The sequence below is a fragment of the Poeciliopsis prolifica genome, unplaced genomic scaffold (genome assembly GCF_027474105.1).
Source record: "Poeciliopsis prolifica strain line A6 unplaced genomic scaffold, Auburn_PproV2 SCAFFOLD044, whole genome shotgun sequence".
In the NCBI taxonomy this organism is placed as follows: domain Eukaryota; kingdom Metazoa; phylum Chordata; class Actinopteri; order Cyprinodontiformes; family Poeciliidae; genus Poeciliopsis; species Poeciliopsis prolifica.
Genome location: NW_026562419.1, coordinates 1041241 through 1065403, shown reverse-complemented (window position 1 = coordinate 1065403; position 24163 = coordinate 1041241). Strand labels below are relative to the sequence as shown.

Below are 24163 nucleotides of genomic sequence, written 5' to 3'. Positions count from 1 at the left end.
ACAAAAATAATATATCATGACATAAAAAAAGATACATTTCCTGAGATTATTTGTTAATAAATATAGATTGGTTGAAACTGATCACATCTTCACCAGCTGGTGCAGCGTTAAGGTCAAAGGTCATCCTTCTTGACCTGATATGACAGGTCCAATAATTCAATGCATCTCAAGAACGACAAGGTTTGCTTGACTGGTTCTGGAATCGAAATAAAGTAATGAAAACTGCAGTAATCTAAAAATCTACGCACTTTTCAGAGACAGCAAATAAAAATAACAGAGAAAAATGTAATATATATAAATGCAACAATGTTGTAAATGTGAAGTTTGTCAAAATTTGTTCTTTGACTTTATTTTTTATGCTTCTTTAGTCTTTTATTGGTGCTTCGGGTTTTGTGATGTTGCTCCCCATATTAACCGTCTCCTTCCTCTGTTGTCTGTTACTGTGGAATCTATCAGAATAAGCTGTGTTTTCTAACTAGACTCACCACTACAAGAAGAAGAAATTTGTTGACAGAAAGGGGAACAGATTCTGTTAAGGAAGCCTGAATCAGAAGATATGATTCAAGCACTTATAAAATATAGACAAAGAGGTTAAAAGTAGAACAAAAGTAAATCCAGTAGTGCAATAAATTACCTTTCTAAAGCATGATAATGATGGTGTATTCAAAAACACTTATTTTTCTTAAATCAAAATACGATGAGGCTTTTTTGTCAGCTCAAATTTTGTAACATTGAGGAAAAAAATTTTTTAAGTTACAGGAGAAATGTTTTTATGAATTATTCTGATGTAATACTGTCCTGGTTGTTTGTCCTGTTTGTCTATGTGTTGTATGAAAATTGAATGTTTTCATACAGCTGTTGGTAATTACAAGGCTTATTTTTGTTTATTTAAATCAGTTTGATGAGTCAGAAACAGCAAAACCACAAGAAACCTGAAAGAAAATGTTGCTAATCTGAAGGATTATCATTTTCTTGGATTGCTGCCAGTGTGTAACTGGTGTCAAGACTGTCTAATCTTTCTCAGTGTTAGGAGCCCACCTACCAGTAGTGGGATCACCAGAAGGGTTGCCAGGCCTATTGCAGGAAACGGCATCACAGACCTCCCAACGACAGATGCAGAAAATTCATCAACTCTGTGATAAACTCTTCTTAACGTTTTCTTAAAAGACCCAATAAAAGTGGAAGAATGTTCTGAAGTCTCCATAAAATCATGGGGAACTTCTTGAGTTTCTGTCACCTCAGCCAAGGCTCGATTAGTGATTTGAGAGATTAGTTCCCTCATCTCGTCAGAAAAAATATCCAACCTCACGATGATTGAAGGATTTGTTTCTGGTATTTCAATCAAAACAGGATCTGCTAAAGTTAATGGGGTGCTTTCATACAACTTTCTGAGTCCTACAAATGTTTTACCAGTGCTGATAACGTCCTCCCTGGTCAGTGACTTATCTTCTCGTATCGTTTCAGTATAAGAACTCGTACTAGGAATCGGTAGGATTTCTTCAATACTTGGTTCTGGTTCTGTCAGGGTTCTGCGGTCCTTTGGTTGGTCTACCGTACGGTCCTCTGCTTGGTCCAACCTATGGTCCTTTGGTTGGTCCAACCTGTGGTCCTCTGCTTGGCCCACCCTACGGTCCTTTGGTTGGCCCACCCTGCGGTCCTCTGCTTGGCCCACCCTACGGTCCTTTGGTTGGTCCACCCTACGGTCCTTTGGTTGGTCCAACCTGTGGTCCTCTGCTTGGCCCACCCTACGGTCCTTTGGTTGGTCCACCCTACGGTCCTCTGGTTGGTCCACCCTACGGTCCTTTGGTTGGTCCAACCTGCGGTCCTCTGCTTGGTTCAAACAGAGGACCGCAGGGCTGACCAACCAGAGGAGTTCTGGTTGGTCAACCATGAGGTCCTGTGGTTGGTCCAACCTGTGGTGCTGTTGCTGCCAGTGAAAAAGGCAGAATATACATCTTCCACAGTAGAAACAGTCAGCTGGACCACGGGGAACATATATTCCCATATCTCGAAGAGTTTCGCGAAGGAAGCGATCCATCGGTCTGCTGCGTCTCACTGTGAGGTCCTGTTCTGCCCAGTGGAAGAAGCAGAACCAACCATCTCCACAGTATGAACAATCACCTTCTTTGGGAAAATAAATGCCCATGTCTCGAAGACTATCGGTAACAAAGCGATTCATTTTGAGAGGATTTCTACCAGATTTCTGTTTGTGCTTCTCTGATAAACAGATTCCACAAAAATGGAAGAGTTGGAACACTGACTGCCTGTTATCTCACAGCTAATCAAAGCAGTTTGACGTTACCTAGCAACGTCAAACTCTTGGTGTAATTTCAAAATAAGAGCATTTTAAACTGAACGTATTTGATCTGACACAATCAACTGATTCAGCTCAGGAAAAATGATCTGCAGTGTGTCGGAATAATTGCTGACCTTCCTAAATAGCTAAGTTACAGTTGAACTAAATGAAATTAGCAGGCAGGTTAAGTCCATGATGTATGCTGACAGATCTGGTTCACTGTTAGTGTTTTCCACCTGAGACTCCTGAGGAAATGATGTTAGAACAGTTTTCTAAAAGATACACCATTATTTTAGGAAGCTTTTTGAATATAATCTGGTGTTATAATAATCCAGTCACAGAGATTATAGAACATCTTCTTCAAGAGATCAAAAACTTTCCAATTGAAGTAAAAAGTAAAACAACAAAAATGATTTAAGAAAAAGCAGCACAAGCTGCTCTTCATCCTGACTGATGCAGAGTTGCTTCTCTTTCTCTTTGAAACTGTTGATGTTCTGGTTCCTCTTTATCTAAACTGGAGTTCTCTTCCTGGTTGCTGAGGTCATTGAGAACCTCTTCCTCTTTACACACACAGTTTTGTAGAAAATATGGACAAAAAGATGAAACAAAAGCAATAAGATATGGCCTGGCATAAGGAAGATTTACTTATATATTTTTAAAAATTAAAAAATTCCCTTCTCACTGTTGGAATAAGAATTTTAAAGTAGCACAATAGTACATAAGTTAACTTTTAGGTTAAGATAAACTTAGATACAGATCCAAACTGGGACAGCTGGTGACTCTCTGAACGCAGAGGAGTAGACAGAAAACAGGCCTAGACTCCTTGGATCTCTTTACATAGGGAGCCTGTCTGCCAGGCAATTAACAAATTCCTGAGCATGGTTCAAAAGTTCACTAGGATCTTAAAACTTTTTATAAATAATTTTATCTATATTAGAATTAACTATATTTCTTTAAGCATGTTTTGAATTAGTTACTTATTAGATCCAAACTTATAGTCATTATTTAGCATTACATTTTGTGCAAGCTTGGTTAAAAATACAAACTACTTTCTTGTGGAAACATTTTGAGGCAGAGATAGCGCTGCAGCTGCAACTCATATATCAAACTGGACAGCGGCTGGTACGAGAAGACTGGGCCATATATCTGCTTTTGGGGCTCCTTAGCAGGAGGTAATAAAATTAACATTAAGACAGCCCACACAAAGGAAAAGAACACACCTCCTAATACATATATTTAAATGAGGAGAATACGCAGTCTATAAAAAATGGTTTGTTTCACAGCAGAAGTTGAAATCTCTTTGTGCTGAGTGAGAGTTTCCCGGAGGATGCATCTTCTGTTAATCTTTTGTCTTTTTACTCAGTTCTTTGTCTCTGTTTTGTCATGTCTTGGACTTTTGGATAATCTAGGGTGAGATGCTTGTTGTAACATTCTGAATTGCATTGAATTTCTCTGGATAAAACTCTGAATATCTGAAGTCTGACGTCGTATGATTGCTCTTTTCTCTCTGCACACTTACACAGACACATGAATTCGGGACAAAGAATTAATTAACGAGCTAAATCAAGTTATTCCTCTGTTTAATTCTTAACATCACCCACCGCGGGTGGTTCTTATCCTCTGAGCTCGGGTCCTCTACCAGAGGCCTGGGAGCTTGAGGGTCCTGCAGTATCTTGGCTGTGCCAAGGACTGCTGCACATTTCTGGACTGAGATGTCTGATGTTGTTCCTGGGATCTGTTGTAGCCACTGCTCCAGTTTGGGGGTTACTGCCCCGAGGGCCCCGATGACCACAGGCACCACTGTGGTCTTCACCTTCCAGGCCCTCTCCAGTTCTTCCCTGAGGCCCTGGTATTTCTCCAGTTTCTCGTGCTCCTTTTTCCTGATGTTGCAATCACTTGGTATTGCTACATCTACCACAACGGCTTTCCTCTGATGTTTATCCACTACGACAATGTCTGGTTGGTTCGCCATTACCATTCTGTCTGTCTGGATCTGGAAGTCCCACAGGATCTTAGCTCTGGCGTTCTCCACCACCTTTGGGGGTGTTTCCCACTTTGATCTCTGGGTTTCCAGTCCATATTCTGCACAGATGTTTCTGTACACTATGCCTGCCACTTGGTTATGTCGCTCCATGTACGCTTTCCTGCCAGTATCTTGCACCCTGCTGTGATGTGCTGGACTGTCTCAGGGGCCTCCTTGCACAACCTACACCTTGGGTCTTGTCTGGTGTGGTAGATCTGGGCCTCTATTGTTCTGGTGTTTAGGGCCTGTTCCTGGGCGGCCAGGATGAGGGCCTCTGTGCTGTCCTTGAGTCCAGCTTTTTCCAGCCATTGGTAGGATTTACTGATATCAGCCACTTGGGTTATTTGCTGGTGGTACATCCCATGTAGGGGCTTGTCCTCCCATGATGGTATCTCTGGCACCTCAACCTCCGTTCCCTGTTGTCTGAGACATTCACTGAGCACATTGTCTGTTGAGGCTTTGTCCCTGATGTATTTATGGATCTTAGTTGTTTTCGTCCTGGACAGTGGTTCTCACACTCACTAGTCCTCTGCCTCCTTCCTTGCGGCTCGTGTACAGTCTCAGGGTGCTGGATTTGAGATGGAACCCTCCATGCATGGTTAGTAGCTTTCTAGTCTTAATATCTGTGGCTTTTATCTCCTCCTTTGGCCAGCTAATTATTCCAGCAGGGTATCTGATTACTGGCAGGGCATAGCTGTTTATCGCACGGATTTTGTTCTTGCCATTGAGCTGGCTTCTCAGGACTTGCCTTATTCGTTGGAGGTATTTAGCTGTGGCTCCTTTCCTTGTGGCCTCATCGAGGTTGCCATTTGCTTGTGGTATACCTAGGTACTTGTAGCTGTCCTCTATGTCTGCTATTGTTCCTTGTGGGAGTGAGACTCCTTCTGTGCGGATCACCTTCCCCCTCTTTGTGACCAGCCTACCACACTTCTCTAGTCCGAATGACATCCCAATGTCAGTGCTGTAGATCCTGGTGGTGTGGATCAGTGAGTCGATGTCTCGCTCACTCTTGGCATACAGCTTGATGTCATCCATGTAGAGAAGATGACTGATATTTTCAGTCGGTATCCATAGCCAGTCTTGTTGATAATTTGGCTGAGGGGGTTCAGGCCTATGCAGAACAGTAGCGGGGACAGAGCATCTCCTTGGTATATGCCACATTTGATGGACACTTGTGCAAGTGGTTTGCAGTTGGCTTCAAGGGTGGTTTTCCACAGCCTCATCGAGTTTGCAATGAAGGCTCTGAGAGTCCTGTTGATGTTATACTAAGCATTCAATGATCCAAGTATGTGGTATTGAGTCATAGGCTTTCTTGTAATCAATCCAGGCCATGCACAGGTTGGTGTGTTGAGTGGTTGAGTGGAGAAGAGCTGGTTAATCCTTCTGGATTCATTCTCCCTTGTGTATCTCTTTAGGCGGCTGGCCAAGGCTTGGAGCCTCTGTTTGGCAGTTTCAAGTGCTTCAGGTATGGGCATCTGCCTGTACTTTCTGGGTACTGGTCTTTTCATTGCACCCTTGTGGAGCTCTGACAGTTGGCTCACTTCCCTCCTTGTTACCTTGATTTTAGCCTCTAACCGTCTTTTCCATGGTGGGTATTGGGTCTCATGGTTGCCCTTATAGCCAAGCATCTCAAGGATCACTGATGCCGAGTTGTAGATCAGCTCATTGGTTTCTGTTATGGTGTTGGTAGGGATCGTTCTCAATGCTGCATTCACATTCTCAATGAGACTTTCTGATGGTATTTCACTCAGCCGTTGTAATTGGCACCGAGGACATATAAATATATACATACACACATACAGATATACACACATATACATATATATATATGTATATAAATACATACACACACACACATATACATATACATATACATATATATGTATATAAATACATACACACACATTCACACACACACACACACACACACACACACACACATATATATATATATATATATATATATATATATATATATATATATATATATATATATATATATATATATATATATATATACACACACATATATGTATATGTATATATATATATATATATACATATACATATACATATATGTATATGTATATATGTATATATACCCGCAGTACCTAACACCATAAATAGTTCATATTGAATGGAATGTTGGTTAAGGCTTGCATTAACAACCCAAAGCTGTACAATAAAAATATAAATGTACAATTGAATTTATGTATATATATATACATATATACATATACATATACATATATGTATATGTATATGTATATATGTATATATATACATATTTTACTATACATACATGTTTAGTAAAATATATATGTGTATATATATGTACGTAAAATATGTATGAAAAATGTAATGTTTTCATACAGTTGTTGGTAATTACAAGGCTTATTTTTGTTTTTATTTAAATCAGTTTTATGAGTCAGAAACAGCAAAACCACAAGAAACCTGAAAGAAAATGTTGCTAATCTCAAGGATTAGCAACATTTTCAGTCTAGAAACAAAACTGAACCAGTCATTGACAGCATTTTCTTGGGTTGCTGCCAGTCTGTCCCTCGTGTCAAGACTGACTAATCTTTCTCTGGTTGGTCCAACCTGTTGTCCTCTGGTTGGTCCAACCTGCGGTCCTCTGGTTGGTCCAACCTGCGGTCCTCTGGTTGGTCCAACCTGTGGTCCTCTGATTGGTCCAACCTGCGGTCCTCTGGTTGGTCCAACCTGTGGTCCTCTGGTTGGTCCAACCTGCGGTCCTCTGGTTGGTCCAACCTGCGGTCCTCTGGTTGGTCCAACCTGTGGTCCTCTGGTTGGTCCAACCTGTGGTCCTCTGGTTGGTCCAACCTGTGGTCCTCTGGTTGGTCCAACCTGCGGTGCTGTTGCTGCCAGTGAAAAAAGCAGAGCTTACCTCTACCACAGTAGAAACAGTCAGCTGGATTACGGGGAACATATATTCCCATATCTCGAAGAGTTTCGCGAAGGAAGCGATCCATCGGTCTGCTGCGTCTCACTGTGAGGTCCTGTTCTGCCCAGTGGAAGAAGCAGAACCAACCATCTCCACAGTATGAACAATCAGCTTGTTTGGGAATATAAATGCCCATGTCTCGAAGACTATCGGTCACAAAGCGATTCATTTTTCAGAGGATTTCTACCAGATTTCTGTTTGTGCTTCTCTGATAAACAGATTCCACAAAAATGGAAGAGTTGGAACACTGACTGCCTGTTATCTCACAGCTAATCAAAGCAGTTTGACGTTACCTAGCAACATCAAACTCTTGGTGTAATTTCAAAATAAGAGCATTTTAAACTGAACGTATTTGATCTGACACAATCAACTGATTCAGCTCAGGAAGAAAATGATTTGCAGTGTGTCGGAATAATTGCTGACCTTCCTAAATAGCTAAGTTACAGTTGAACTAAATGAAATTAGCAGGCAGGTTAAGTCCATGATGTATGCTGACAGATCTGGTTCACTGTTAGTGTTTTCCACCTGAGACTCCTGAGGAAATGATGTTAGAACAGTTTTCTAAAAGATACACCATTATTTTAGGAAGCCTTTTGAATATAATCTTCAGGTTTACGAATTAGACATACCATTCATTAAACTCATTATTTGGTGTTATAATAATCCAGTCACAGAGATTATAGAACATCTTCTTCAAGAGATCAAAAACTTTCCAATTGTTGTTTAGTAAAACAACATTTTTGTTTTACTAAAACAGAGAGATTAGAAATTCATAGAAGTTAAAGACTCGAGCAGCAGGTACTTGTATATATCTTGTATACAAGTACAAATGTATTTGTATACAATCCACAACTTGAGATCTACTGTACTACACCTCCATTAGTTCTCCACCAGATGGCGTTGGGGATCTCGGTTGGGGGATCATTATCACTCCAACAGTAAAGTGTTAACCTTGTGGTAACCCCCAGCCTCCTAGAGTGTCTTGCTTTCCTTTTAGTGATCACTAGTTTTTTTGTGATTACCTGCTGAAGTCTCCCAGATGGAAGCCTGGACCCCGGCTCTTGTCATTTTCCAGAACCACATCAGATCAGTTGCTGTAGACGAAACGTCTGGACAAGTTCCTTTCTGGCTGGGAAGCCTGGATCGTCTCAATCCTGTTGTTACTGAACACCTTGCAGCTTGAAGTTTATATTACGCAAAGAAAATAAAGAATCCTGCATGACACTGGAGTGTCATCAGCCTTTATGTTGTGATAAATTAAACTGCCTTTCTGACTGAAACCTTCCACAGGTCACACGTGACAAAGGCTTCTAACGTGTGTGAGTCCTCATGTGATAACGTAAATTAGATTTGCCTCTGAAACTTTTTCCACAAGTGGCACAAGAGAAGGGTCTCTCACCTGTGTGAATTCTTATGTGATAAGTTAAATTCCTTTTTTTACTGTAACTCTTTCCACAGGTCACACATGAGAAGTGTTTCTCAGCCGTGTGTGTTGTCATGTGAGTAGTTAGGATAGTCATGTTAGTAGTTACAGGATAAAACATTTCCCACAAGTATTACAGCTGAAAGGCCTCTCACCCATGTGACCTTTGACATGTATGGCTAAACCACCTTTTTGAGCAAAACCTTTCCCACAGATTACACATAAGTAAGGCTTCTTCTCTGTGTGAATTCTCAAGTGAATGGCTAAAGTATGTTTATAGGCAAACCTTTTTTCACAGGTTGTGCATGAGAAAGGCTTCTCACCTGTGTGAATTCTCATATGAATGTTTAAACAAGACTTGGTAAGGAATCGTTTTCCGCAAGCAGTGCATGACAGAGGCTCCTCTCCGGTATGACCTTTCATGTGAAAGAAAACACAATTATACACTGTCATAACTTAATTTATTGTGGAAAACAGAGTGCTATTAAAGTGATCGGTCAGAGGAAAAGATAATTTAAACTATTAATACATTTAAATGAAGACTTGCAAATAAAAGTAATTCTTCATTTACACATAAATGTGAAATCCCACATTCAAGCAAACATCAAACCAACAAAAAACAACAAATGTAACAGAAATGTAGGTGAGATGTCAGATTAATGGTCGTTACCATTTGACTTGTGCGCCACATCATATAGTACAGTATCGTTATGCTTTTAGTCCAGTGTATATCATACAGCATTCTGAGATACCTGTGCAGCAACGGTACATAAAGTAGATTCAGAAAACATTTTCTCAAAGTACAAATCATTTCTGACTCTACCAGTGCAAAAAGTAACAGCTAACATGTATCCACTAACCAAAATCATGAAAATAAAACAAAGTATAAGGTCAACAAAGTTTGAACACAAGTCCAAAAGTTTAAATCTAAAAATGTTTAAATGGATTTTTCATGTAAGCCACTACAAATATCACTTGTAAAAAAAAATTCATATAAAAGAACTAATTTAATGTAGTTGTTACAAAGATCTTTAGATGCTTTACTTAAAAATCACTTTTAATAATATGGTTACAGTTAGTGACTATGGCAATCACTGAAAAATCCATCAATATTTTTAGCAAATCAACATTTATTGATAAGAATATTCTGCGGGGTTAAGAGGGGCCCACGTTTGGAGGCCTGAGGCCGTCACAGGTTCGACACCCGGACCCGCGACATTTACTGCACGTCTTTCTCTTTCCTGTCAGCCTCCTTTTCACAATAAAACAAAAAAAGGTAGAAAAAGAAATATTTAAAAAAAAAATAAGCAGGGTTTCCCCCAGTATGTTTTAAGGCTGGTGGCCTGCCATGCTTTACTTGACCCCTCCCCCAACTCGACCACCTCAGTGACCCAGACGACTGGGCAGAGCAAATTTTCTGGGTCAAACCCGGATTCTGCAAAAAGAAAAATACTGGTACAAAGTTTAAGATCTGTTGAACATGTGCAAACCTTTATTTGTACAAACACTTACTCATAGCAAATTATAACAATGACTTGTGTGAAAAACATTTGGGAAAATAAAAACCTCTCTGTGGTTTGACCTAAATAAAAATCTGACCAGATCTCAATTATATTATCATTTTTAAATAAACATGACAGTTCTATTTACAGGAAAAAAATAACATTTCAATGGTTTAATATGTAAAGAATTTCACATGAAGTCACAGACGGAAATGCCAAAAATGTAAAAGCTGAACTCAGTTATTCTACATTGTACAGAACTCCATGAAAACTAAAATGCACAGAAATGAATACTGTCGGAATGTGTTCCCCTCTTTAACTTCAGCATCTAAGGGATACTGATGTGGATCTTCAGTACAAATATGACAGACGTAAAAAAAAAACAAAACAATTACAGAAAAAAGCTGGTCCACAAAAGTAGACCTTAGCTTACATGTGTCTTGGTTTGGAAGTGAAAGACACAGATACAATGAAACAAAAGTAAACGGCAAGGCCCTGCTGACATTAATGTTTTTTAGTTTTTTAAATTTTTGCCCTTGCTGACTTTTTAAATCCCACTAGATTTTCCATTGGATCAGATGCAAAAGGATAGGCTCTGTTTCGAGCCAAAGTGTTCTACTCTGTGTGAATCTTCATGTGATAAGTTAAACTACTTCTACGTCTGAAACTCTTTCCACAAGTCCCACAAGAGAAAGGCTTCTCACCTGTGTGAATTCTGATGTGACAAATTAAACTCTGTCTTTGAATGTAACTCTTTCCACAGGTCCCACAAGAGAAAGGCTTCTCACCTGTGTGAATTCTCATGTGAGTAGTTAAATACTTTCTTATACTGTAACTCTTTCCACAGATTCCACAAGAGAAAGGAGTCACACCTGTGTGAATGCTCATATGATGAGTTAAACTTTGTCTATGATTGTAACTTTTTCCACAGGTCCCACAAGAGAAAGGCTTCTCACCTGTGTGAATTTTGATATGAGCAATTAAAGTGTCTTTTCGAGTAAAACTTTTTCCAGGTACCACAAGAGAAAGGCTTCTCACCTTTGTGAATTCTCATGTGAACAGTTAAAGTGTATTTTCGAGGAAAACTTTTTCCACAGGTCCAACATGAAAAAGGCTTCTCGCCTGTGTGAATTCTCACGTGACAAGTTAAAAGCTTTCTTACACTGTAACTCTTTCCACAGATCAAACAAGAGAAAGGTTTCTCACCAGTGTGAATTTTTACATGAGTATTTAAATTGCTTCTGTTGGTGAAATGTTTTTCACAAGTCCCACACGAGAAACGTTTCTCACCTGTGTGAATTCTCATGTGCTGAATTAAAGTCCCTCTTTCACTGAAACTCTTTCCACATGTCATACAGGAGAAAGGCTTCTCACTTGTGTGAATTCTCATGTGTCTCTTTAAATAGTTGGTGTCATGGAAACCTTTTCCACAGGTTACACATATGGCCAGATTTTCTCCTGTGTGAATCTTCATGTGACGGATTAAACCATGTTTTTGTCTGTAACTTTTCCCACAGGTTGAACAAGTGAAAGGTTTTACTCCTGTGTGAGTTCTCATGTGTCTCTTCAAGTTACCGTTTAGAGAAAAGGTTTTATCACAAATTTTACAGGAATATAATTTTTGCCCTTGCTGAGCTTTCTTTTGCTTTTTTTGTTTTTCAGTGTCAGTTCTGTCTTTCTGCTGTTTGGTTTTCTCATATCTCTCCTTTTGTTTCTGTTCTTCCTTTCTCTTTTTTCCTGGGTCTTCAGAATTGCTTCCTTCCTGATCCTGGTTCTCAGTTTCTGCAGAGCCATGAGGGATGAGTTGGTTCCTCTGTGGTTCTGTTTCATTGAGAACCTCCTCCTCTTCACTGCATTGTGAGAGATCTGGACAAAAAGAACAAACAATATTAATCAAACAATAAATTCTTCACTTTAACCTCAAAGTATCAAAACATGATTTTCTTCGGTTAATCTATCATTACAGTCTTACAAAAATGAACAATATTTCAATCAATGAGGTTCTTCTGACCAGAATAGAACTAGATGCGAGTCAAAATATAATATTATGGATCTCCAGGTGAGCAAACAAGATGGCGGTAACTTAATCCAGAGGCTTCCTGACTAATGTTAGAAAAGGTTTTCTTCCTCCAAGTAGCTACAGAATATATATCACGTTAAAGAATGACAAAATGCCTGACGTGAAACACTTAATGGTATTGTCATCTCACCCACTGATATTGTCAGACATTGCTCCACTCACACACTCAACACAAACTTTCAAAAGAACAACTAAATCTCAGCCTTTACTTTCCTGTGATTCACAGCAGAACTGATAACAGTGGGTGATTGTTGTTAATCGCACACATGCAGAAAATAATGGCAAAATGAACCAATGGAAAATATTTGACATGAATATTGGACAATTTGGAAGATTAAATATAAAAGGTGAAAATGATATAATTACATAAAGAGTTTATTTAATACACAATTATTAAATATGTCATTACATTATTAAAATAGAAACTTAGCAGCCAGTCAAGACAATTATTAAATATGCTTTTGATTGCTCTGTTCATTATTATCATCGCCTGGTTCCAGTTCCTGCAGTGTCACCATAAAATAATTCCCCAATCAAAGTGGAGGGCGGGGCTGTGGGCGGGGCTAACACTGACCTTTAACATAAATTTGAGCCGTTATTCTGTCAGAATATCTGACATGCATTGAGTACAAATGCGCATTAAGAGGTGCTGTCAGTTCAGCATCTGTGACAAGATACAAGAGAAAGTCAATAAATAGATTTATTGATGATGGATTGATATAAATGCATTGTCATGGTTTCACAGTGTAATTGACTGCAGTCCACTATGAAACCTGCCTCCTGTTCCTTGATGATGGTCTGACTGGTTAACCGCCAAGTCAGGATGTCATACAGCTGTTGACTAATTTTATGACTATCTCTCTTCTATGTCATGATGTTATGTTGCTGATTTAATACAAGCAGGTTTTCACCAGAGAAATCCTTTTCACCTGTGAGAATCTTCATGTGATAAATCAACTATTCTTTTCACTGAAACTTTTTCCACGTTAAAAATGTGAAAGACTTCTTGTGTGATCAAGCAACCGTTTAGAGAGAAGGTTTAATCATAAACTTTACAAGAATATAACTTTTGGACTCTGTGAATTTTCAAGAGCCTTTTTTGGTTTGAACAATCAGTTTTACCTTTCTGGCATCTTTTGTTGTGTTTTTGTTTTTCGTCTTTCTGTTCTCCTGGATCTTCAGAATTGCTTCCTTCCTGATCCTGGTTCTCATCCTCAGCAGAGCCATGAGAGATGAGTTGGTTCCTCTGTGGTTCTGTTTCATTGTAGATTATTTGCACATTTAGAGGATTCACCAAAATGTCATCAGTCTCCAGTTTCAACACCAGATGCTCTTCATCCTGACTGATGCAGAGTTGCTTCTCTTCCTCTTTCAACTCTTGATGTTCCGGTTCCTCTTGTTCCTGTTTTATCTGCAGAGGTTCTGGTTCCTCTTGCTCCTGTTTTATCTGCAGAGGTTCTGGTTCCTCTTGTTCCTGTTTTATCTGCAGAGGTTCTGGTTCCTCTTGTTCCTGTTTTATCTGCAGAGGTTCTGGTTCCTCTTGCTCCTGTTTTATCTGCAGAGGTTCTGGTTCCTCTTGTTCCAGTTTCATCTGCAGAGGTTCTGGTTCCTCTTGCTCCTGTTTTATCTGCAGAGGTTCTGGTTCTTCTTTATCTGAAGTGGACTTCCTCTCCTGGATGCTGAATTTATTTAGATCCTCCTCCTCTTTACACACCCAGCACTGTGGCAGATCTGCACAAAAACACAAAATAAGGAAGTCTTCATTTTAATCACTTAAAGCCTTCTCAAAAAATTCAAAGACTAAAATTACAAATTAATCAATTAACTTGAAAGGATCAATAAATCAGTCAAAACATACTATGGATCTCCAGGCGAGAAAGCAAGATGGCGTTAATTAAACCAAGTGGCTCCACGACAAAAAAAGTTTAAACAGCAGCTTGATTTAGTGCTGTTCTTATACATAATTCGAAGATGAAAACATTTAATGCATAGAGCAGCTTGTTTTCTAATGCGCATCACAAAAGAAAATGAACATTTAAACCCTGTAAGTTAGGATCGCCACCATCGCTGTATATATTAGGAATTCTAAATTGACATTAGTATCCAAAAAAGACCAGTGACATCTAACCATTTACTAACAACCTTGACCCTAGTGGGGTCAGGAGGTGCTGGGGTCACCCTGGACAGGTCGCCAGTCTGTCGCAGGGCGACTCAGAGACAGTGCAATAATATTAGCCTGCATGATCTTTTCCTCTCAGGTTAGGGCTCTGCTTTGCTGCACAAGCATCAGCCTTTTCCCTCCAATAAGCTTCTAGCTATTTTTATTACTTATTAGCCATGTTTAGGACCCTGAATGCAGGAAGTCAATGTAAGACAACATTGTAATGTTGCCCCACATGCTACTAGCAGCATTTAGGCTAACATTAGCATTTTGGCTCATTTTAGATTATACACTAATTTTAACAAACTGAATGGAGGAAGTCCATGTTAGTCAACATGCTTGTGACTTTCCACAAGCTATTGACTACAATTTAGCTTAGCTTAGCATTGATGCTAATTGTTAGCATCAGAGCGCTGATGGGCCACACTTTAGCAGGCCCGGTTACATTTATCCAGGGATTTTCTGTTTCTATTTAATTTAAGCGGATTCTTAAAATAGGTTTCCGAACACAACGATTATTTATCTGTAAAAACTCTCTTTAACCTCACTAATCAGTAAACCGTGAAGCTGTTTCGTACCTATCCGGTGCAAGATGATCTTGGGTATCCGGGTAAAATCCATCAGTCTGCGCTGATCGTCCATCTCTTCCTCCATCTTAACGTTGATTTCTTTCCACTCTGTGAATGTTTCTTCAGCAGGAGTTTCCTGCTGCTTGATAAACTCTCTGAGTCTGAACTGAAGACATTTTCACTGAAAACACCAAACCTGTTTTCAAACCGTCCTCTAACAAAGGAACAGCTAATGCTCCCTCGTGCGCTCTGAGATGGTTCCTGTGTTTCACTTTTATTGCACTGAAGAAACTGTAAACAATTTTTTGTTCCTCTTTGAGTTTCCTCTAATTATATTGAATATTTATATTAATAAAAGGATAATATTTCAGTGAGTGAAACACAGTATTAAAGTAATTCCACAAACACATGGAGGTTTCCAAGCCTTTCATTTCTGTTAATTATGAGCATTTTCTCCAGATCATTGAAGAAGAGCATTTATTTTTAGAACATTACATCATTCGGACTAATGGAAAGAAAATTAAGAAATGTGAGCTGGAGACAGTTAACAAAAGATATTTATTCTTAAATCAGATTCATATTGGAACATCGAATGAAATATTATGAGTATGATCTTTTAAGTTTATAAAACAATCTAATGTTATATCAGATTGTAGGTTATGATTCAGTTTTAAAGTTTAACACTGAATGACTACATATATTTGAGAGGAATATGGTTACATTTTTTTGACTTGAAAATATTAATAACTGAGTCTTGTGAAAAAAGATACATATAATGTTATGTACCTACATAAAGAAGTGAAAACATAAAACTCACTTTAGAGACGAGATAGAAGAAGACACATAACTTTAATTAAAACCACAAAGTCATTATTTTGCTTGTATCATCATACATGTACCTGAACAAAGAGATGTTATTAATCATTCATTTAAAAACATACAAAGAAAATATGTTAGAAATTTAAAATAACAGAGGAAAACATTGTGATGCCTCCCAAAGGAGCAAAAAGTGTTTCACTGAATCTGATCCCTGCTAAGAATCAAGTCACTTTGCAGCTGTATAAAAATACCAACGTACTGTAATAATCCTGGTTTCCTGTTGCAGAACCTAAACATCTTTTACAACTAATCTGGTTCTGGTCTGCCTGGGTGCTTCACTTTATGCACCTGTACCATGAAAGGGATTGGATCACCTGAGTCTGATCATTACAATGGGTGAGAAAATATTTTGATAATGTAGAGCATGTACATACAAACACATTTTAACAATGACTTCTGTGAAACAAATATTTGGTAAAAGGAAAATCTCTCTGCTGTTAGCTCTAAATCAAATCTGAACAGATCTCAATAATATTTGAGTTTTTTTCTTTCAAACATCACAGAGTTGACCTGGATGCTGCATGTGACCTGCAGCATCCAGGTCACATGCTTCAGACATGTGACCTGGATGCTGCAAGAAATTCAGATGGGGGTCAGGAAAAGACTGAACGGCTGGATAGATTATAATTGTTAGCATGAAGGTCCCACTGAATAAACACATTATCTGTCCAGGACTCAGCACTAAGTTAGATGCTAACAACATTAGCACTCTGGGGATTACCAAGCTAGGATGTAAAAACAATACGCGTTGCCTTACATATGAACAGGGCCGTACAGAGACAGTTGAAGGGGTAGGGGCTTAACGTTAAAAAGGGGAACATTGAACAACATCTTAAAACAGCAACATAACAACAACCCATAATACCTACATTTCTAAGTTTCAATGAGTTAACACAGCCAGGAATGACATGTAAAAGAATGGTCTTTTTGCCCTCCAGCGTTGCATGAATGCGCAAAATTTCTCTTCGTAAACAATAACATGCATGGTGTCTAAATTTATACGTCATGAGGCATTGCCTCACCAGCTATGAACCTCACCGCATGTCACTGTTTAGCACTCATATGAATCTTTATGTGTTTAAGTAATTGTTTTTTCATTCTGAAACTTTTTCCACAGGTCCCACATGAGAAAGGCTTCTCACCTGTGTGAATTCTCATGTGAACATTGAAACTGCATTTAGTGGTGAAACGTTTTCCACAGGTCCCACATGAAAATGTTTTTTCACCTGTGTGAATTCTCATGTGAACATTTAAACTTCCTTTATTGGTGAAACTTTTTCCACAGGTCCCACATGAGAAAGGCTTCTCACCTGTGTGAATTGTCATGTGAACATTTAAATTATTTTTTGACAAAAGCTTTTTCCACAGGTCCCACATGAGAAAGGCTTCTCACCTATGTGAATTCTCATGTGAACATTTAAAGTTTCTTTATGGCTGAAACTTTTTCCACAAGTCCCACAAAGTAAAGGCTTCTCACCTGAGTGAATTCTCATATGACAATTTAATTTATATTTTTCAGAGAAACTTTTTCCACAGGTTCCACATGAGAAAGGCTTCTCACCTGTGTGAATTCTCATGTGATTACTTAAAGTCGCTTTGTAACTGAAACTCTTTCCACAAGTCCCACAGGTGAAAGGCTCCTCACCTGTGTGAATTCTCATATGAACATTTAATTGACATTTTATGAAGAAACTTTTTCCACAGGTTCCACATGAGAAAGGCTTCTCACCTTTGTGAATTCTCATATGAACATTTAAAGAATCTTTTTTGAAGAAACTTTTTCCACAAGTTCCACATGAGAAAGGCTTCTCACCAGTGTGAATTCTCATGTGATTACATAAAGTCCCTTTGTAACTGTAACTCTTTCCACAAGTCCCACAGGTGAAAGGTTTCTCACCTGTGTGTATTCTCATATGACAATTTAATTTATATTTTTCAGAAAACATTTTCCACAGGTTCCACATGAGAAAGGCTTCTCACCTGTGTGAATTCTCATGTGATTACTTAAAGTCGCTTTGTAACTGAAACTCTTTCCACAAGTCCCACAGGTGAAAGGCTCCTCACCTGTGTGAATTCTCATGTGATTACTTAAAGTCGCTTTGTAACTGAAACTCTTTCCACAAGTCCCACAGGTGAAAGGCTCCTCACCTGTGTGAATTCTCATATGAACATTTAATTGACATTTTATGAAGAAACTTTTTCCACAGGTTCCACATGAGAAAGGCTTCTCACCTTTGTGAATTCTCATATGAACATTTAAAGAATCTTTTTGAAGAAACTTTTTCCACAAGTTCCACATGAGAAAGGCTTCTCACCTGTGTGTATTCTCATATGAACATTTAAATCCCTGTTTATGGAGAAACTTTTTCCACAAGTTCCACATGAGAAAGGCTTCTCACCTTTGTGAATTCTCATATGAACATTTAAATCACTTTTTATGAAGAAACGTTTTCCACAGGTTCCACATGAAAAAGGCTTCTCATCTGTGTGAATTCTCATGTGAACGTTTAAATGAATTTTTTGACAGAAGCTTTTTCCACAGGTTCCACAAGAGAAAGGCTTCTCACCAGTGTGAATTCTCATATGAACATTTAAATCACTTTTTATGAAGAAACTTTTTCCACAGGTTCCACAAGAGAAAGGCTTCTCACCTGTGTGAATTCTCATGTGAACATTTAATTGATTTTTTTGACAGAAACTTTTTCCACAGGTTCCACATGAGAAAGGCTTCTCATCTGTGTGAATTCTCATGTGAACGTTTAAATGATTTTTTTGACAGAAGCTTTTTCCACAAGTTCCACATGAGAAAGGCTTCTCTCCTGTGTGAATTGTCATGTGATTAGACAAAGTCCGTTTGTAACGGTAACTCTTTCCACAAGTCCCACAGGTGAAAGGCTTCTCACCTGTGTGAATTCTCATATGAACATTTAAAGAACTTTTTATGAAGAAACTTTTTCCACAGGTTCCACAAGAGAAAGGCTTCTCACCTGTGTGAATTCTCATATGAACATTTAAATCACTTTTTATGAAGAAACTTTTTCCACAGGTTCCACAAGAGAAAGGCTTCTCACCTGTGTGAATTCTCATGTGATACATTAAACCATCCTTTTGTCTGTAACTTTTCCCACAGGTTGAACAAGTGAAAGGTTTTACTCCTGTGTGAGTTATCATGTGTCTGTTCAAGTTACCGTTTAGAGAAAAAGTTTTATCACAAACTTTACAAGTATATGATTTTTGCACTCTGTGAGCTGTCTTGTGCTTTTTTTGTTTCTGTTCTTCCTTTCTCTTTTTTCCTGGGTCTTCAGAATTGCTTCCTTCCTGATCCTGGTTCTCAGTTTCTGCAGAGCCATGAGGGATGAGTTGCTTCCTCTGTGCTTCTGTTTCATTGAGAACCTCCTCCTCTTCACTGCATTGTGAGAGATCTGGACAAAAAGAAAAAACAAAAGCTTTTAAATGTCAATCAAACAAGAAATTCTTCACTTTAACCTCACTGTATCAAAACAGGATTTTCTTGGGTTCTTCTAAACTTACAGTCTTACAAAAATGAACAATATTTCAATCAATGAGGTTCTTCTGACCAGAATAGAACTAGATGCAAGTCAAAATATAATATTATGGATCTCCAGGTGAGCAAACAAGATGGCGATAGCTTAATCCAAAGGCTTCCTGACTAATGTTAGAAAAAGTTTTCTTCCTCCAAGTAGCTACAGAATATATATCACGTTAAAGAATGACAAAATGCCTGACGCGAAACACTTAATGGGTTTTTAATCTCACCCACTGATATTGTCAGACATTGCTCCACTCACACACTCAACACAAACTTTCAAAAGAACAACTAAATCTCAGCCTTTACTTTCCTGTGATTCACAGCAGAACTGATAACAGTGGGTGATTGTTGTTAATCGCACACATGCAGAAAATAATGGCAAAATGGTCCTATTGAAAATATTTGACATGAATATTGGACAATTTGGAAGATTAACTGCAATACCCCGGAGCCTACAAGGCTGTAGCAGGTCCACATCTGGGCATGTCTGACCATATCTCAGTGGAGCTGATTCCTGTCTACAAGCCTCTGGCCTGCAGAACTAAGCCGACCACCAGAACAGTTCAGGTCTGGACTGAGGAGGCCTCCTCTGCACTTCAGGACTGCTTTGAGCACACAGACTGGAGTGTGTTCAGGGACGGAGCAGACTTGGAGGAATACTCATCGTCCGTTCTGTCCTATGTTCAGTTCTGCACCGACGCTGTCCTCCCTGTTAAGACCATAAAAGTGTTTCCAAACCAGAAACCATGGCTGGACAGCACAGTACGGGCCCTGCTGAAAGCCCGGGATGCTGCCTACAGATCTGGAGACAGGTTGGCTTATAGCAGGGCCCGGTCGGAACTGAAAAAAGAAATTAAGCAGGCCAAGCTCCAGTACAAACAGCGGATTGAGGAACACTTCACCAACAACGACCCCAGTAGCATGTGGAGAGGCATCAGGACCATGACGGACTACAAACACAGCACTCAGCTGACCAGCCGCGACCCCACCCTGCCTGACATCTTAAACAGCTTCTTTGCCCGCTTTGACACAGTGGGCAGCAGAGAAGCTGTACATCTACCCCGACTGGAAGAGCAGTACCAGCCTCTCGTCCTGCAGCAGCACCAGGTGACGTCCACCCTGAGGAGGATCAACACCCGCAAAGCTACAGGACCGGACAAGGTGTCAGGCCAGACGCTGAAAACGTGCGCCGACCAGCTGGCAGGAGTGTTTCTGGACATTTTCAATCTGTCCCTACAGTTCACCATGGTTCCTGAGTGTCTCAAGTCTTCCACCATCATCCCTGTACCGAAGAAGACGACCATCACCAGCCTGAACGATTACCGGCCCATCGCTCTGACCCCGGTGATCATGAAGTGCTTTGAGAGGATTCTTCTGAGGTACATCAGACACTTCATCCCTGCAGACCTGGACAGCCTTCAGTTCGCCTACAGAGCGAACCGGTCAACAGAGGATGCTGTCTCCATCACTCTGCACACAGCCCTGACCAATCTGCAGCATCCCAACGCTTACATCAGGATGCTATTTGTAGACTTCAGCTCAGCATTTAACACCGTCATCCCAGACAAGCTGGTGCTGAAGCTACTCCAGGTGGGGCTGCCTGCTTCACTGTGCCACTGGATCAGAGACTTCCTCACCAACAGGCCTCAGGTGGTGAGAATAGGTGGCTCAACATCGTCCCCACTGGTCCTCAACACAGGCACGCCACAGGGCTGTGTTCTCAGCCCAGCTCTCTTCACCCTGTTTACACACGACTGCGTTGCCATCCACCCCACCAACACAGTCGTCAAGTTCGCGGACGACACAACAGTAGTGGGTCTCATTTCAGACAACAACGAGACCCACTACAGAGAGGAGATTCTGCAGCTCACGCAGTGGTGTTCAGCCAATAACTTGGTACTGAACACAGGGAAGACCAAGGAGGTCATTGTGGACTACAGAAGGTCCAGGAGGACGGGTCACACTCCCCTTCTCATAGATGGAGAAGAGGTAGAGCGTGTGGACAACATCAAGTTCCTGGGCCTCCACATCACGTCTGACCTCTCCTGGAATACCAACACCTCCCACCTGGTGAAGAAAGCACAACAAAGGCTCTTCTTCCTCAGGAAACTGAGACGGGCTGGACTTTCCTCACGGCTGCTCCTGAACTTTTACAGGGCGACGATCGAGAGCGTCCTCTGCCTCAACGTGACTGTGTGGTATGGTGGCTGCACAGCACTGGAGAGGAAACAACTGACACGGGTGGTGAGAACAGCACAAGGCATTGTGGGATGCCCCCTCCCGGACCTGGACTCTATTTACATAGGCCGGCTCAAGAAGAGAGCTGGATCCATAGCCATGGATTCCAGCCACCCGGGCCACAGACTGTTTGTGCCGCTGCCATCAGGCAAGCGGTACAGGAATATACGGACTACAACAAACAGACTGAGAAAAAGTTTCTTTCCCACAGCCGTCAGAGCCATTACTCCCTGCCGCCTCCTCCCACACATATCATAACCCCCACCCCCACTGTCACATCATCTACACTTTACCATAATTGGACCTGCTGCTTCTTCTTTGGCATGGTTGAGTGCCTTTAGTTAATTTTAGATGTATATATTGTTATTATTATTGTGTGTTTGTTTATTTTATTTATGGTATATATTTGACTTTTTGCACAGGAGTTGCAATAGAAATTTTGTTGAATCCTGTTCAATGACAATAAATTATATCTATCTATCTAAATATCAAAGGTGAAAATGATATAATTATTTAAAGGGTTTATTTAATACACAATTATTAAATATGTCATTACATTATTAAAATAGAAACTTATTAGCCAGTCAAGACAATTATTAAATATGCTTTTGATTGCTCTGTTCATTATTATCATCGCCTGGTTCCAGTTCCTGCAGTGTCACCATAAAATAATTCCCAATCAAAGTGGAGGGCGGGGCTGTGGGCGGGGCTAACACTGACCTTTAACATAAATTTGAGCCGTTATTCTGTCAGAATAGCTGACATGCATTGAGTACAAATGCGCATTAAGAGGTGCTGTCAGTTCAGCATCTGTGACAAGATACAAGAGAAAGTCAATAAATAGATTTATTGATGATGGATTGATATAAATGCATTGTCATGGTTTCACAGTGTAATTGACTGCAGTCCACTATGAAACCTGCCTCCTGTTCCTTGATGATGGTCTGACTGGTTAACCGCCAAGTCAGGATGTCATACAGCTGTTGACTAATTTTATGACTATCTCTCTTCTATGTCATGATGTTATGTTGCTGATTTAATACAAGCAGGTTTTCACCAGAGAAATCCTTTTCACCTGTGAGAATCTTCATGTGATAAATCAACTATTCTTTTCACTGAAACTTTTTCCACATGTTGAAAATGTGAAAGACTTCTTGTGTGATCAAGCAACCATTTAGAGAGAAGGTTTTATCATAAACTTTACAAGAATATAACTTTTGGACTCTGTGAATTTTCAAGAGCCTTTTTTGGTTTGAACAATCAGTTTTACCTTTCTGGCATCTTTTGTTGTGTTTTTGTTTTTCGTCTTTCTGTTTTCCTGGATCTTCAGAATTGCTTCCTTCCTGATCCTGGTTCTCATCCTCAGCAGAGCCATGAGAGATGAGTTGGTTCCTCTGTGGTTCTGTTTCATTGTAGATTCTTTGCACATTTAGAGGATTCACCAAAATGTCGTCAGTCTCCAGTTTCAGCACCAGATGCTCTTCATCCTGACTGATGCAGAGTTGCTTCTCTTCCTCTTTCAACTCTTGATGTTCTGGTTCCTCTTGTTCCTGTTTTATCTGCAGAGGTTCTGGTTCCTCTTGATCCAGTTTCATCTGCAGAGGTTCTGGTTCCTCTTGCTCCTGTTTTATCTGCAGAGGTTCTGGTTCTTCTTTATCTGAAGTGGACTTCCTCTCCTGGATGCTGAATTTATTTAGATCCTCCTCCTCTTGACACACCCAGCACTGTGGCAGATCTGGACAAAAACACAAAACAAAAACTTTTAAATGTGAGTGAAAGAATGATAGGACAGCACGACAGCCTTTACCGCTGTGGACTTTGCAGCCCTCGGACGGCGGAGCGAGTTGCCCTTTTGGAGCTTTATTTGGTGTTTGTAATATATTCATGTTTTATGTGTTTTTTCTTTAGTTTTCACGGTGACTCAAAACTGGTTTGAACCAAGTAAAAGTGAACATACTGCATCCGTCGAGGCTCTCCGTGTTTTTCTTTGGTCTGAGGGACTGCTACACTATGGATCTCCAGGCGAGAAAACAAGATGGCGATAATTAAACCAAGTGGCTCCACGACAAAAAAAGTTTAAACAGCAGTTTGCTTTAGTCCTGTTCTTATACATAATTCTAAGATGAAAACATTTAATGCGTAGAGCAGCTTGTTTTCTAATGCACATCAAAAAAGAAAATGAACATTTAAACCCTATAAGTTGGGATCGCCACCATCGCTGTATTTATTAGGAATTCTAAATTGACATTAGTATCCAAAAAAGACCAGCGGCATCCATCTAACCCATTTACTAACAACCTTGACCCTAGTGGGGTCAGGAGGTGCTGGGGTCACCCTGGACAGGTCGCCAGTCTGTCGCAGGGCGACTCAGAGACAGTGCAATAATATTAGCCTGCATGATCTTTTCCTCTCAGGTTAGGGCTCTGCTTTGCTGCACAAGCATCAGCCTTTTCCCTCCAATAAGCTTCTAGCTATTTTTA

At 39.9% G+C, this 24163-nt stretch overlaps 2 protein-coding genes across 2 annotated transcripts; both read right to left on the bottom strand.

Annotated features, from left to right (window-relative positions):
- Positions 1-10645: 10645 nt before the first annotated feature.
- On the bottom strand, positions 10646-13838 carry LOC129376427 (zinc finger protein OZF-like; the record flags this gene model as incomplete). Its single annotated transcript, XM_055056065.1, has 2 exons — positions 10646-12072; positions 13409-13838. Coding segments are annotated over 2 exons (1344 nt in total), but the record flags the coding sequence as incomplete, so codon positions are not given.
- Positions 13839-18044: 4206 nt separating this feature from the next.
- Positions 18045-23408, bottom strand: LOC129376423 (gastrula zinc finger protein XlCGF26.1-like). The gene is made up of 2 exons (XM_055056062.1): positions 22954-23408; positions 18045-19317 (listed from the first exon to the last, which is right to left on the bottom strand). Exons 1-2 carry the CDS (start codon positions 23276-23278, stop codon positions 18152-18154), a joined length of 1491 nt encoding a protein of 496 aa, XP_054912037.1. The 5' UTR covers positions 23279-23408; the 3' UTR covers positions 18045-18151.
- Between the last annotated feature and the right edge of the window lie 755 nt (positions 23409-24163).